The sequence below is a fragment of the Cucumis melo genome, chromosome 11, assembly GCF_025177605.1.
Source record: "Cucumis melo cultivar AY chromosome 11, USDA_Cmelo_AY_1.0, whole genome shotgun sequence".
NCBI classification, from domain to species: domain Eukaryota; kingdom Viridiplantae; phylum Streptophyta; class Magnoliopsida; order Cucurbitales; family Cucurbitaceae; genus Cucumis; species Cucumis melo.
The window spans coordinates 20,057,239-20,073,747 of NC_066867.1; the positions used below are offsets into that span (position 1 = coordinate 20,057,239).

At 38.8% G+C, this 16,509-nt stretch overlaps 2 protein-coding genes across 2 annotated transcripts; one reads left to right on the forward strand and one right to left on the reverse strand.

Moving 5' to 3' along the window:
- Positions 1 to 343: 343 nt before the first annotated feature.
- Positions 344 to 10,054, reverse strand: LOC103490594 (uncharacterized). Its single transcript, XM_008450171.3, has 7 exons — positions 9,818 to 10,054; positions 8,945 to 9,590; positions 8,129 to 8,283; positions 2,344 to 2,439; positions 1,846 to 2,102; positions 1,050 to 1,270; positions 344 to 942 (listed from the first exon to the last, which is right to left on the reverse strand). Exons 2-7 carry the CDS (start codon positions 9,296 to 9,298, stop codon positions 562 to 564), a joined length of 1,464 nt encoding a protein of 487 aa, XP_008448393.2. The 5' UTR covers positions 9,299 to 9,590; positions 9,818 to 10,054; the 3' UTR covers positions 344 to 561.
- Positions 10,055 to 11,531: 1,477 nt separating this feature from the next.
- LOC103490595 (uncharacterized) lies at positions 11,532 to 12,301 on the forward strand. The gene is made up of 3 exons (XM_008450174.3): positions 11,532 to 11,735; positions 11,817 to 11,979; positions 12,065 to 12,301. The coding sequence occupies exons 1-3, from the start codon at positions 11,611 to 11,613 to the stop codon at positions 12,200 to 12,202; spliced, it is 426 nt and encodes a 141-aa protein (XP_008448396.1). The 5' UTR covers positions 11,532 to 11,610; the 3' UTR covers positions 12,203 to 12,301.
- The last annotated feature ends 4,208 nt before the right edge of the window (positions 12,302 to 16,509 follow it).

Here is a 16,509-nt window from a genome sequence, read left to right on the forward strand (position 1 = left end):
GATAAATTACAAAAACCATTCCTAAAATGCTTGCAATTAAAGAGCCTTAAGCTTTAATTTGTTAAAATTAGATACCCAGACTTCGACAAATGTTAGATGACCCTCAAACTTACTATAATCATAGAAATTAAACCCACAAATAATAGAAACTAAATTCTTAAACTTATACAAATATTACGATTTATACAATTATGTAAATTTGAAAGATCAATTTGACCAAATTTTAATATTTATATAATTTATAGGTTTAATTATTTAAAATCAAAAGTTTAAAGATATAATTGTAACTACAACACACTTAGAGATTAGAGGTTGTTTAGGGTGGTTTTTGTAATTTGTCCAATGGAAATACGAACTTTGACACCCTTTTAATTCAATTATTTGAAATTATGAAGCGTAAACAAATACATATTGGAAGTCCAATATTCCTAATCTGCTGCAGCAGATGCATGAACTATCAACAATACCACGTATCAATATTAAACATGAATGAGAATAATTCCATCCCTTTCCTTTTCTTTTTCTTTTTCCTTCAACTTTGACTTGGTCGTTTCTTCTTCATCATAAAGGAAAAAAGAATCCGTTTTCGGGATCATACGCACTGACAATAACTGCTACAAAAGCCCATAACATAAGGACACTTATCACGCCAGTTCTTACCATTTGATCGAAGTTTCCATGCAAGTGATTATCAAATTCATACACCATTTGAGACGGTAAAATTGTGTTGTTTCCACGAATTCCATCAGTAATCAACTCTCTGTTTACCGTCTCGGTTGTATCCAATCGCGGTATATCATGGAAATCTACTTCAGAACATTTCGTGCAGGAACATTTGCCACCAAGATATCTAGGAAGCGTTTCTAGGTACTCGGAAAGAACTTTTTGATATGTAGTCTCTCCCTCAATTTTCAACTTTTTCCGGGTAACAGGTTTCAAAATCTGAAAGAGAAATCACCATTTTCGTTAAGCACAGCGGCAAATTATTGATTCATAATAAAATTATCAGGAAGGAAAAACGAAATAAGATAGCTGGAGGATAATCTTACTTGAATAAAAGTTTGAGCAAGGAGACGGACGACTGGAGGAAGCCGAATGACGAACAAACAGCCAAGACGGTTAGGGAAGTGATCTTGCAGAAGGGAGGAACAATATCTCATCATTTGCATGGGAACTTTAAAAGGAGTTAATCCTTCACAATCCACTAATACTGTTATTTGGGGATTTTCTGCATCAACTAACTCCACGACTCCATGTTCTACCTGAGATACTGCAATTACAGCATTTTAGTTTTACCTAAAGATAACTCAGTAAAGAAGTAGAATTAGAAGAAAAGAAACAGTGTTCCTTTGGAAGGTAAAGGACGAATTAAAAAGAGTATTTTACAGCCAACACGCTAAACAACAATCATAATGTGGAAAGTAAATCACAATATTAACGATGTAACATGTAAGAGCCATGCTGAATGCTAAACCATCAAAATACTCGAATCAGAAACATTTTGTTCTGTAATTTGGTTGATATTGCCGAACAAAAGTTTTAAACTCATCAAGATTCTTGTTAGAAATTATGAGATTAACATAATCAACCTTTAGCAACAGTAACTTTTAATCGGATCTAGCTCTTTAACATTCAATAGATAGTTAAAAAGAACACCATCTGCACCTAAAAACTTCGAAATTCAGTAATTTAGGGACGTTATGAAAAAATTAGCCCTAAAAAAAATCAAGCAAGTAAAATGCTCCTCTGTGAAAATGAACGAGATTTCTAAGAAATAGGGTGGAGATATAGAAGTTACATGGATGGAAACTGTTTTAAGTTTGTTGATAAAATAAAGAGACATACTGATGGCCTGTGTAAAACGGGGTCTGTCTTCAGATGACAAGCTCGTGCAAGCTAGCCCAAGCCGTACTATGAGACAAGGTCTGTGCTTCAGATCAAATCCATGCCAAAAAACCATGTGTGACCACATGTCAAGCTCTGAAGATGAGAGAATTTTGTAGTTTTCTCTCCAACGAATTGTCTTCTTAATAGAAGATAACAATGATGTAAAGTCACCATTAGCAGCTGTATAGAATCTTTGAAGCTCATCTTCATTAAGTCTGTTTGAAAGAAGAATGCGGTACACAGCGCATGAATACATGCAGAATCCCACTAATAAAATAACAACCACCAAAATACACACAAACACACAGTCAAGTTAAACTAAGTTGAGACGCATAAAGTTGTTACTATCAACATAGTTCTCATAAAATCATACAAATCTAAAGGCTAAAACTTCACTTGAGCCTTTTCAGTCAACAGCAGGTACAACAACCTTCAACAAATCAAATAAAAATTTACCTTTCTGGCAAACTGAAGCCCTGACTTTCCAGCTCTTTAGAGAGACAAACCAACAAATTTTCAGATTCACAACTTTGTGGAGCCTCGTCACAGGCACTGCAAACCATGTGTACTACTAAAAGTTAACAGAGTGCAGAGATTACAGAACATGGGAAAGTAGTGAGGAAAAGTTAAACAAAAGATTCTAAAGAGATCATCAAAATTTGATTAGAGATAGCACTCCTGAAATGTTGGAAATTGGAGAATAAAATGTTACACAAAGAATATTGATGAAGATATGAAACATACCAAGGTTTAATTTTACAAGAAGTATCGATCGAACTAATGGAGGTATTCTAAAAAATCTTGAGAAACCAAAGAAATAAAAATTGCTGGAATTAATAACGGAACTTCCTCGTTATAGTCAGAACCTTAAACTTACACAATATTTGAAAAAGAAAAACTGAAATATTTTATGATATGATTACATATCTGAAAAGGAATAAAAATGTGTTGAAGTGACGGGAAGGAAGAGAGAGATAAGAATCAAAATGGACTTATGGAATTCACATACATGATGAAATATTGTTAACGTTTATATTTAAATAGAGGTTAATATCATTTTAGTCCATTATTTTGGGATTTGTGCTATTTTAGCCACACTTTCAAATATTCAAGGCACTGTACATTCAAATTAGTCCTCCCTCCATACATTTTGGATGGACATTTACCTTATCTTTCCTTGAATTAAAATTATTCTTATTATTTCACCAAGCCTTGATAACCCCAACTAATAATAAGGACTAATTTTAAATTTTCTTGAAAGTAAAATGACTAACTTCTAGATCTGAAACTTGGAGGTATAGAGAATAAAATGGAATAAGACTCAATGTAAGGGGACCGATAGTACGTTAATTTCAAATAAATTACATACATTACATAAAAATTATAGTATCAAGTATCTCATGTAAAATAATGAGGAATTTCAATGAAAAAATGTGGAAATCAAATGATATCCAAAGGTTAAGAGAAAAAATACGTGCGAGTAATTACAGCAGTGAAAGAATAGAAAAGTTAAGAATGCAGGCATAGATCTAATCGTGAAAAGAGAGATAGTAAAATGAAGAAAGAAAATAGAGGACTGATGGAGAGGGCAGGATGAGAGGGGAGGAAAGAACAGAGAAAGCAGATGTACAAGGTAGAAAAAGTAAACAGGATAATGACAAGAGGTGCGGGTTCTATCCCCTATCAAAAACCATGTTGGCGGTAAAGGCTTCTCATATCTCATAATACCTGAACTTCACATTTCTTTGGTCATTGAGGACTGCTGAGTGTCAGGGGCATAATTGTCCAACGTATTATTTACCGTTGGTCGTATGCCCGAATACCCCCAAATTACTTTATCTTTATGTCTTGAAAGTAGTTTAGGTTAATTCTTTCGTTTAGGTGTCGCCGAGTCATAGTGTGACATTTCGGCTTTTTCATATGCAAGCCTGCCAAGGCCAAAATTCTCAATATGTACTATAGGGGGTACATGAACAGTCCGACCCCCGCCCAAGCCTTGTCGCACTCTTTGCATGCTGAGTTATTTTCCTTGCAATTGACAGTCTTCAATGCTTTCTTTATGACGTTTTCAATTATTTACTTTCTCTCTCCCATTTTATAAAAACATTTTTCCAAGAACGGGGAGGGAGGCTACGTCATACCGCGAGTTTGTCCGCGGATTCCGATTATCGAACGGCTGACTTGCTGATTGAGCTAAGCAAGTGCCGCACAATCGTGTTGAGAAGTTACGATTGTGACAAGTGGTATCAGAGCCAAATTGGCTAATTGACGATTACACCGAAGCATGTCGTCGTCGAATCCATCGGGCAAGGCCCAGAGAGACCGACTAGTAGAGATAGAAGAACAGATGCTCTACCTAGTCGAAGTTCCCGACTCCATCCGCTACTTGGAGTCTCGTGTCGAAGAAATTTCTGAGAAAGCTAACATGATCGATGCGGTAGCCGGCCGTGTCGAAGGGTTGCCAATACAAGAGTTGTTGGCAAGGGTTGACGCCCTAGAAGAAAACACCAACGCCAGAAGAACTATTAACTACGAGCGTGGGGAGAGTTCTTCAGGTTTTGCTGCCCACATGGAAGAACGCGTCAGTGAGCTTGATAACACTCAGAAGACACTCTTAGAGATGATAAACGGCATGTCGGAGGATTTTAAGGTCACCCTCGATGTCGTTAGAAATGAAATCGCAGACGTGAATGCAAGGCTGAGTCTCACGATGCGAGCAATGGCTAACCAAGCTCCAGCTGGAGGAGCAATTTCGGTTAGCAAAGTAAAAGTCCCAGAACCAAAGCCCTTCTGTGGGGCAAGAGATGCTAAGGCCCTGGAGAACTACATTTTCGACCTTGAACAGTACTTCAAGGCTACGAACACTGTCGCCGAAGAAGCCAAAGTGACGTTGGCAACGATGCATCTGTCTGAAGATGCAAAGTTGTGGTGGAGGTCCCGATACGTAGACATACAGGAAGGACGTTGCACTGTAGATACGTGGGATGCCCTGAAGAGAGAACTCCGCTCGCAATTTTTCCCCGAGAATGTGGAAATCCTGGCTCGGCGAAAATTACGCGACCTAAGACACACTGGGGAGATTCGGGAGTACGTGAAGCAGTTCGCAGGGTTAATGCTAGACATCCGGGATATGTCAGAGAAAGACAAAGTTTTCTATTTTGTCGAAGGGCTGAAACCGTGGGCGAGGGCCAAGTTATATGAACAAAGGGTCCAAGACCTCACGTCGGCATATGCAGCAGCCGAACGGTTGTTCGATCTGACAAGTGACTCTCAAGATGCGAGACGTAACCAAAGTTCCTCACCAAGAAGGAACAGGGATGGTCGCCCGAGCTCTCCCAAAACTGTCAGGAGAGACGAATACACTGGTAAAGACCGAAAATCTCACCAGTCAAACACAGATAACACATGGCAAAGGCCGAATAATCAAAGCCCACCCAAGCGCCGCCTGAGTTGTTACATATGTGGTAAGTCACACATGGCAAGAGAATGCCCGAATAAAGTCGACTTCCATGCGTTTCAGGCCTCACTAATTGCAGACTCAGACGATAAGTCAAATCGTGCTGAGGACGAAGCGGACCTGGTAGATGGAGGCGAGAAGACTCGGATTGGGGCCATAAAGTACATGTCGTCTCTCCAGAAAAAGTCAGGGGAGAGACACGTACCAACAAAAGGGGGCCTAATGTATGTTGACACCTGGATCAACCAAAAACAGACTAAGAGCACAATGGTTGATTCTGGTGCAACCCACAACTTTATTACAGAGGCAGAAGCCAGGCGTCTAGGGCTCCGTTGGGAGAGGGATTCAGGAAAGATGAAAGCCGTGAATTCCATTGCCCTACCTATCGTCGGATTGGTGAAGCGAACGACGACAAAGTTGGGAGGATGGAGAGGCCCCGTAGACTTTGTGGTTGTAAAGATGGACGACTTTGATGTAGTGCTGAAAATGGAGTTCCTCCTTGAACATCAAGTCATTCCAATGCCGTCAGCCAAATGTCTAGTGATTACTGGATCCTTCCCTACGGTAGTGCAAGCAGATATTCGACAGCCTAACGGGTTCAGAATGATATCGGCCATGCAACTAGACGAGAGTCGTGCCCAAGAGGAACCACTGTCTGTGGAGATCCTGCTTGGGGCGTTGGAAAAGCCGGGGGAGACAGTCCCCAAAGACACTCTGTGTGTCCCAGAGAAGTGCCATGGTGTGATGCCAAGTAGATGGCCCAAGTCCTCGTCGATGCGGAGGAGAACCGACAATGGGGTAGAGTCGCCATCAGAGGCAAACGCGCATGCGAAAAATGCTTATCGCATGGCGCCGCCGAAGTTAACCAAACTTCGGAAACCGTCAGAGATGTTATCGAGTACAGGGTGCAGTATACCTGTACAAGCTCCGTATGGAGCCCGCGTCCTTTCCCTGATGAAGAAGGACAGAAGCCCACAACAGTGTGTTGACCGTCGTACCCAGAGTAAGCTCGCGGTCCGGCGTAAAGGTCCACTCCCCATGCTCACGAGGTGGGTGGACTGCCGATGTGGAGTGAAGCATCGCCCAAAGTCAGACGACCGACCGAGGCAATGTCGAGTAAGAACAACGAAGGCAAAGGGACTCGAAAAAGATTCTGTCACTAGGCATGAAGCATACGAGTTCCCCGTGGCGCCGCTGGGTCTTACTGATGCCAAGGGAGGAAAGTGTTGTTCTGTGCAGGGCCAGGTGAGCGTGCTGATTCATGTGGGGGAGTTCCACCAAGGTGAGTCGTCGAGAGAAGAAGACACTCAGTGGGGCGAGAACCTCGAGTGTCAGGTCGCCTTCAATGGTTCAAAGCAAGCCATGATCGAGGGGCCAAGTCTTGGGGTCGTCAGGGCGACCAAGACTCCTGAAGTCGAAGCCGAGCAACGCAGTTGTGTGCTCGCAGAACAGCTGCATCATTGTGTTGATGGCAGACAAGAGAATTGGGTTCAACTGCTGAAGGTAACCCAATTTGGTTATAGTGCTCAGACCGACTCGCTGATCAAGAAATGTCCGTTTGAGATTGAAAACAAGAGGCATTCTGTATTGCCGCTCATCGCTGATGGCCCTTGTCTAGGGAACCGCCCTCAAGTCCACCGAGTTGGAGAAGAATGTGAACAGATGGCCAACATCGCTCAAGTGTGCCTAGAAGAAGCTTCAAGGCCGACGGAGGAGAGGGGAGATCAAAAGCGATGCCCCCACGAGTTAGAGGGGATGACCAAGCTTTCAAGTGACGGTGCAACAACGCCGTACGATTGCCTGTCAACCTGGACCTGGAGGAAGACAGAGAAGTCGAGGAAGGCCTTGCTGACAGAGTAAGGACCTGTAGAAGGCCCACGAGGGAGATACATAAATTCCTGGTGAAGCGGAAGAAGCCCTCGTGGAGGTAACCAGTGGAAGACCTGTCGAAGATTTAGAAGCATGGACGCAGAAGACCGAAGAGCTCCAGCTTCGCCAGTTGACGAGGACGTCAACCGTTTAAGTGGGGGAGAATGTCAGGGGCATAATTGTCCAACGTATTATTTACCGTTGGTCGTATGCCCGAATACCCCCAAATTACTTTATCTTTATGTCTTGAAAGTAGTTTAGGTTAATTCTTTCGTTTAGGTGTCGCCGAGTCATAGTGTGACATTTCGGCTTTTTCATATGCAAGCCTGCCAAGGCCAAAATTCTCAATATGTACTATAGGGGGTACATGAACAGTCCGACCCCCGCCCAAGCCTTGTCGCACTCTTTGCATGCTGAGTTATTTTCCTTGCAATTGACAGTCTTCAATGCTTTCTTTATGACGTTTTCAATTATTTACTTTCTCTCTCCCATTTTATAAAAACATTTTTCCAAGAACGGGGAGGGAGGCTACGTCATACCGCGAGTTTGTCCGCGGATTCCGATTATCGAACGGCTGACTTGCTGATTGAGCTAAGCAAGTGCCGCACAATCGTGTTGAGAAGTTACGATTGTGACACTGAGCGGGCATATGCTATGGGGTTTCAGCTTAACAGCACATGCAAGTAAGAAAATTTAGTTGTCCGTTGACGAGGAATTGATACATTGAGGAAGCAATACTTTATCTCTCTGTATAGATATATCACACACCTTGAAATATTGGAACGGCTGACATATCAACCAACCTTTAATTTTTGTATTCTACTTATAGATCATAGTAAAAATAATGAAGATCCTTTCAGAATATAAATCTAAAATGAAAAAGCCAAGCACAAAGGTGCCATCTCATTACAGTACCTTGCATCTGTGGAAGAGTTTTCAGAGGATAGTTCTGAGTGCATTTCAGAATATGAAGGGGAATCACTGATGCCATCTGAGCTTCCCCCCATAGAATCTGACTGGTCAGAAAGCGATGTTGCTATTGATAGTACAAGTAATGGCTTTGACAACATCTGGAAAAATAAAGGTAATATATAATTAGTGGAAGAAGAGGTGTATATTAAGAATTTAAGACGGGAAGAACAAGAGTCATTCATTAGTAATCCAAAGTTCAGGTGACCCGTGACTGGACATCTTGCCATCTTGACAAAAGCAACTGGGGCAAGTAGATCTTGAACATGCTTGCAGAAGTCAAATTGTAAAGGAAGTGAAGTTTTGAGTTGAGAAGGAACAACTAGGTTCTAGTCCATATTGCATAAATTAGCATGGCCTTTAGTTCCACAATTGAACCATTATTTTCAAGACAGACCAAGTGTGCTAACTAGTAAGAACTCCTCATTATCATGTCCAGTGGTGAATAGGGTCTACACTCCCCAAGGAGCAGGTTATGGCACATCAAGACATAAAAGCGAACATGCCTGATACACATGTTGCACATACAAGTAAACACAAATCAACACCTTACAATCAATAAAGTCCTGTGAGCTTGAAAATATAGACATGTTTAATTAGGGTAAATCCTCAAGACATAAGCTCTATTTTTTGTTCACACGAACCAGGTCAGCAAAAATTTGATCAAGTAATTGAAGATCATATGGGTATACTACCTAGGCCTATCCATCAAATTCTGATATGAAGGTCATAATAAATCAAGAAGAAGTTAACAGCACAGACCTGCATGCCTTTGACTAAACCTCTGAAAGGTGCCCATTTCTGAATCCATTTAAATGGTGGGTAGCAAAGAATCTGTAGAGCTTGAAGACCTCGCCAAGCAAAAGGACACCTATACTTTGAGAATCTTCGAACTGTCTCTAGCGCAATAATTTTGAGCAAGAAAAATGTCACCTGACCAACTGCACCATTAGCAATTCTGCTCTGTCTAAGTGAAGTTACACTACGAATAGCATTCCTTGACAATGCTTTTGAGTGAGAAACACCAATAAAGCATCTTCGAAGTTTTCTTCTTCCACCACTAACATCCATTTCAGATGTCATGCCTGATCCTGAACTTTGTAACGTTCCTTCCATTGAAAAATATTATAAATTTCTAAACTATTATTCAGCTAATAGCTCTGTTGTAGAGACAAAATGATCGGTTATCCTTTTTACTAAAATTACTACAAAGCTACTGGATCCTACTCAAAATAGCTACATATATAGAGTAAAGTATTATGAAATAACACTTTTACAGGATGATAAAGAAGGAAAAACCGACATTAAATTTGAAAAAAAAAAAAATACTCGTGTATCATCCGTAGAAAAACCATGAACGGACGATAACTGTACATTCAGAAATGAACATTGCCGAATATAGCCCAACCTACAATACGGAAATGAAATTACCACACGTCAATCCGTGAGACGATCAAATGCATTACACCGACAAATTAATAAACAATGAAAGAATATATCGATGAAGATCACAAAAAATAACAGGAATTATGCAATCTGTCGAGGGAAATTGATCCACAGAGGAAGCATCGAGAAAAATGAAATTTCAGAATCTAATGAGAAAGAGCGAATTAAGGAAGAGGGAAAGAGGAGTACCGGGAGTAGAGTGAGGCGTAATTCGTAATCGGAGAGAGGAAAATTGGAGGGAGGACGGAGGAAGGAGGAAGAGGCGGGAGGGTGGAAAGGGATGCACGTGACCTTTAGGCGCCTAATTTTCCGTTCGGTCGGTAGAGACGAGGCTAAAAGGAGATCTGCGCGAGAAGATGCGAATCCGTAGACTCAAAGAAGATGATGTTGGAGCTCACGTGACCTTTTCCACGTTTTGCCTTAATCTTTTTTCCTCTAATTTAACTTTCATTGCACCGTAAAAATTAAACTGTCAATTTTATACGAGTATTAAAATTAAGCTATTAAACTAACAATTAGTTACTAAATAATTGGATCTTCCCATCATAAGATTTTAAACCTTCAAATTTATATGGTTATTTTTGCTATCAATGCTACAATCGTGCACTCAAATATGATATGGATATCAATAGATAAATATTGAAGATTCTACTGCACTCATATATGAATCAATCAAATTCTAGCTTCATATACCAAATTATATGTTAATATATAGGATTTCATCGTATTTTATGAATATGTGCATTTTTTAATTGACAAATTAATAAGAATAAGAAAACTAGCTTACTCAATGATTATTAGAAGTGTAGCAAACAACTAAATAATCAAATCGAGTTAAATAGATCCATTAGTTTATTAGTTCAACTTTGCAGTACAAGGCTATACATCTAACAAAAGAGACAAATTGCAAAAAAAAATCACTAATACAGACTTTTTAGTAATAATAATTAGCTCTCAAGCTTTTACAAGTGTTCAAAATAGACTATCCAACTTATCGTAATTATAAAAATTGAACTAATGAATGAATGAAAAAACTGAATCCTTACTTATATAATTAGTGTGATCAATACAATTGTGTGAGGTTGAAAGTCTATGATTAAAAAAAGATTTAGGGACATAATTGATATTATTATCGTGTTTTGGAGGTGGTTTTTGCCATTTGCAAAAAGATTGGATTCAACTTCCTACTTTATTTGAAAAAAGACGCAAAAATTAAACCCAAATCGATAATATATAATTCGTGACGTTATTTGTCCAACTATTTTCAATCTCATGTTTCCAATGCATTTTGAAAAAGTTATTCTAGTTTGTTTTGTTTTTAAAAATTGTCAAACAATTTAGGAGGGTTGACTTAGTTGCATGCTTTGTTGTACCTAAATAATAACACTTTCACACTAATTTAAACAAACTTCGCTCCACCTCAACCTAAGCTACTGAAATTTAATGTACATTTGAGGTCTCGTCAAATTTAAAATCATTTAAAAAACACACTTCTAATAATAAAAAGATGTTAAAAACAACAAATTTTACAAAATATTTATAAAACATCACAAAATTTCATACTTAATTATAGGTGTTAATAGTTTTTATTAGTTATGTATTATAAATATTTTCGGACATATTTCTTATTATTAAAATGGATTATTAACCATCATAAACGTCTTTTAGCGATTTTGAAAACAACAAATAATTTTGAACTATTTAAAAATTACTTATTCGTAACTCAAATACTAAACCTCAACGTTAGCACGTTAGAAACACAGACAAGCAGGACGATGCACTATGCAACGTGGCACCTTCATTGGATTAACAACATGCAAGTGCTCCACGTGTAAATTTCCACACACCGGCCTCCACGTGTGCGGTTTTCATATTGTTCAAATTTCAGCACATCCCTAAAACGACTCAACTTCGTATTATTCATCATCTTCATCCTCAAGCTCTCAACAACTCCGACTCTGAGCTTCCTCGATCCGCAAAAAATGGCGTCCAATCTCAAACCAACGTTCGCATACACAATTCTCTACGTCAAAGACGTCGCTAAATCAGTCGATTTCTACTCCAAAGCCTTCGGTTTCACCGTTCGTCGCCTCGACGATTCCAACAGGTAAATCAAAAACAAAAACCCTAAACGAAAGTTCAATTGCTGCAACTCTGCAACAGTCTATCAAATAACTTTTTGATACAGGTGGGGAGAGCTCGTAAGCGGAGAAACAACAATCGCATTCACTCCTCAACACCAGCACGAAACAGAGGATCTGACGGGCGTAGTTCAAACCCCATCCTCAAATCGTGAACGAAACCCTATCGAGATCTGCGTCGATTATGCGGATGTGGATGCAGCGTTTCAGGTAAAATAGGAGCCACATTTCGATTCATGTATGTGATTTGAGGTCGAAATTTAGGGATCTGAGAGGATTTTGGTTGAATAAACAGAGAGCGGTGGAGAATGGTGCGACGGAGGTGACTCGGCCGGAGGGGAAAGAGTGGAATCAGAAGGTGGGTTATGTACGGGATATTGATGGAATGGTCGTGCGGATAGGTAGTCATGTGAATCATCCAAAACAGAACTGAATTACTGGGTGATGTTGTACCTGTTGTTCTTCTTCAATCTTGTGAAGATGAATTAATATTAACAAATATGAATAAATCAGTGATTCCAAGTTTAGTTTATGGATGGATTTCAAGTTCAATATGATTAAAGTAGTTGAATGCATGAGTCCTCAACATTACCAAAATTCCCTAGTCCCAGTCTTCCACCAATGATGTTAGATCTCAAGTAAAAGAGAGCAATCATTCAATTTGGGTTTAAAATAATTGTTTAATTTTAGTCTCCCTATAGATCTTTCATTGATAGAAGTTACTCGTTTGACATTAATTTTAAATACATACATACACATGTTTATATGGTTCAATAAAAAATTATTATGAATTCTTCAAAATTAATTAAATAACTAAGTTTATTGCTCTAAATCTCGTTTTTAAAATTCTTTTCAGTAGTAACTTTTCAAGTATAGAAAGAATGGACCAAGTTATTTATAACTATTAACATTTCCTACCTTCTTTTTATAGACAAGACATTACGTGTCACAATTGGAGAGGTACGATGCTTTGCTTTCATTCGAAAATAAGTTGCTCAACAGATATATTTTACAACCTCTCCCCTTTTACTATTGAGTAAATGTTTAAAAAATTATGTTTGAGAAAAGGAAGTTCGTTATGAGGCTATAAATGACAACTTTACATCTTTATAAATGACAACTTTACATCTTAAAAGATGTAAACGGAATGCAAACTTAACCAACCAAATGGGATACATATGATGAGAGCACATAACCAATAAAATGGGATACACAGGACGAGAGCACATTAAAAGAAGATGGTAGGATGAGAGCATATAAAAAGAAGGTTGGTAGGATGAGAGCATATAAAAAGAAGGTGGGAGTAAGAATTAGGTGTGTAAGTAAGAATTAGGTGCGTAAGAATAATCCAATTATTTGAACCATCCTTGGCTTACAGTAAAAGAAGGTGGTAGGATGAGAGCACAGTAAAAGAAGGTGGAAGGAAGAATTATGTGTGCAAGAATAATCCGACAATTCGAATAATCTTTGGGTTGGGTTAAGTCTAATTTTTTTGCTTTTTTCGATGGGTTGGGTATTGGGTCGAGATTGAAAAATTCGATTCAATCCAATCCGATCGGAATATATACATTTTTATGTGTATATATTTATTTTTATATATTATATATATAGACATAACCTTACTTCGTTACCACTATTTCATGCGGTACCTCATATTTCTTTGTGTTACTCTCCTCCTCTCATGTCGACTTCTCATCTCATGTCGTCGCTGATGTCACCCTCTCCCTCTTGTCTTGGCTTCCCATCCCATGTTGTTGTAGCATCGTCGGTGTTACCCTCTCCTTCTTGTCTTAGCTTCTCATCTCACACCTTTCCTTCTCAGTGGCTGTCACTGTTGACTTTTCATTTCAGCGATCTTCTCTCCTTCATAGTTTCAACGTTAGTGGTTGTTTATTTTGAACTTTGCATTTTTCTCATTTAATATAGCCCGCCAATCCGATCAACCCGAAAAATAAGGGTTTAGTTGAAGATGTCTCCTAATTCAACCTAATCCATTTACACCACTTGCAGGAATGTAACCATGGATAACAGGCCCTAGACAAATTTGACTGTGACACAAAGTGTCTATTAGTGACAATCACCAATTGACAATGGGTGTCTATTAGTGATAATACTAATTGACATTGTGCGTCTATATCTAGACCTCGTTTATCAATAAATGTTGGTAGAAGTTGTCTAAGTTAATCTTATACTAACAGTTGTAGAAACATATTCACATCTATCATTGATAAAAACTGATACAGATCTACCATTGTCACTATTAATGGTGCATTAGTAAAATATTTGACATTTTTAATGTTTTTTAAAATATATGTTATCTTCAAATTTGAATACGTTTTAATCAATAAAAACGAGAAAAATACACAAAACAAAATAAAAAAACAAAACTACAATTCAAATTTTGAGGAGAAATAGAAACAAATAGACTAGAAACGACATCTTTTATCTCAATGACATCACATGGATATTAGATAAATGAAATTGGAATATAGATAGAATATAGTAAAATTGAGCCACTTTGTAGTTCTTGGAATGAGGCATGGAACGAAGCCGCTGTGAAGAAGTTCTTAGAGTTGAAACCTCGAACTCGTATTGATCTTGGATTGAAAACTAAAATTATTGTTAGAAATGACTTATGGGCCGAATCCCATAAACAAAATTCAAAGCCCAACTTTGTCCCACATTGAAAAACTACGAAGAGACAGAGTGTATAAATACCAGAAAGATTAAGGGTGCGTTTGGGGGAAGGGTTGATTTAGGGAAGGGTTAGTTTAGGGAAGGGTTAGTGTTAAGATAAAACTAGTGTTAAGTTAAACCTAGTTTTATCATAACCCTTGTTGGGGGAAGGGTTAGGTGGGCAGTTTAATGGGGATTTTATGATAAAATGTGTTTTATGATAAAATGTGTTTGGGGGAAGGGTTAGGTGGGTAGTTTTATGTGGATTTTGTGATAAATTTTATTTGGGAAAATTGTTAAATGGGTTGGGTTAATTAATTTTTTATGCGGTATAATATTTTTAAATTAAATTGTAAATATCATAAAAAAATTATTGCATACTTTTTTACAAAATCCTCGAATCCGTCTTATTCTCCTCTTTTATTTGTTGTATGTGTAATGTTATTAAATTAATACATATAGTTGCCCAAATTAAAATAAAATTGTGAACATATTGTGATAAATTTATTACAATTAATAAATTATAAAGATAAAAAAAATTTCCAAAATATTTCGTATCGGCGATAGCGAAGTCATCCAATTTTAAACCTATATAAATAGCCGTTATAACGCTTTTGGAAAATTGTGACTATTTTCCTTCATTTAAAATAAACATTACCAATGAGGAAAAGAAGTTCTTGACAATAGAAAATGCATAAATAGTCAACATCATACAGAAAAAAATGTAAGGAAATAATAAGCAACACAAGTTAGTACAAACAGAAACTATCTCTCTATGTCTCGTAGGAGGACTCTACAGAATCCCTCCCTTTCATCCTCAGGCATGAGTACGAAACCCCGAAGGTCGTCCATACAAGATAAAAGATGCCTTTGCAATAACGCCCTATCCAAACTCGTAAGTTCGGCATCTCACGCAATATGCGGAAAAATTCCGTCCGCACGTGGTTGTCATTTGCAAGGTTGCGTGCTGGCCACTCCGCAATCTGTCTGAGTTGCTCGTTTGTTTGGTCGAGCGCCAGATGTATAGCTTCTACATCAAAGTCTCGTTGACTTCCCCTCTTCCTCTTCGACCCACTTGATTCGGTCCTACCCTCTGAAGCGCGAGAAGGTCGAGATGCACGTACATCGTCCTGCGAGATGTCAACTCCCTGGCTGTACACGGGCGGGAAGTCCTCGCTTCCATCCCCCATATCAAATCTGTCATATCCGCCACCAGGCTCGTTAGACCCCACATCCGCGAATGTCTCCGCGAACCGACCGGTCGCCCTATCGCGACCAAATACATATGTAAGTTCGTCGTAATACGGGAATGATTTGTTCAGGAGTCCTTTCGCTGCAGGATGCGACTGCGGGCACATAAAAAAAAATCACGTATGAGTACTAATTGAAAAATTGTTAAGTAAAAGTACATTGTGAACGTTGTGTCACGTTTAAATTATATTCCATACCCTAACCCAATTATCAAATAATTCCTTCTCCGCAACGATACATTTCTCTTCATCGTTCCACCCAAAGCCACTGCACGCTGGGTCCCGCATTTCGGCAATGGTCTGGAACGTTCGCTTCAGTGTCTTGATCCTACAATCAATTACAGTTGTTGCTCGTACCTGACATCCAGGTAGTTTCTCCGCCATCATGCGTACCAACTGCGCAAGGTATCCTGGGCGGAACGTACCATTATCTGATTTCCATCCCCCCATTGACACTAGCTCCATTAAACATTCCACAAGAGTCCCCTCCTCCTCCCTCGTCCAAACATGTCTCGGGGCACGATTTGAGGTTGACATACTGAGAATGAGAAATTAGAAAAAATACATGCAGTACGTAAGTAATTTCACCATTAAATTCAATTATAAAGATAGGCATGATACAAATTATGGGACGCGTACAATTCATATGCAACAGCCCATATTAGTTTTTACAGTACATGTTAGACACGATAGAATTGCGACGAAGTCATCGAAAACTTGTTATCTAAATTTGTCTTAGCTAAGCGTTACGCAACTGTCAATCGGTGAACATCGATGCGGCTAGGTCGTCGCGCCACTGAGACCACTCGTTTGT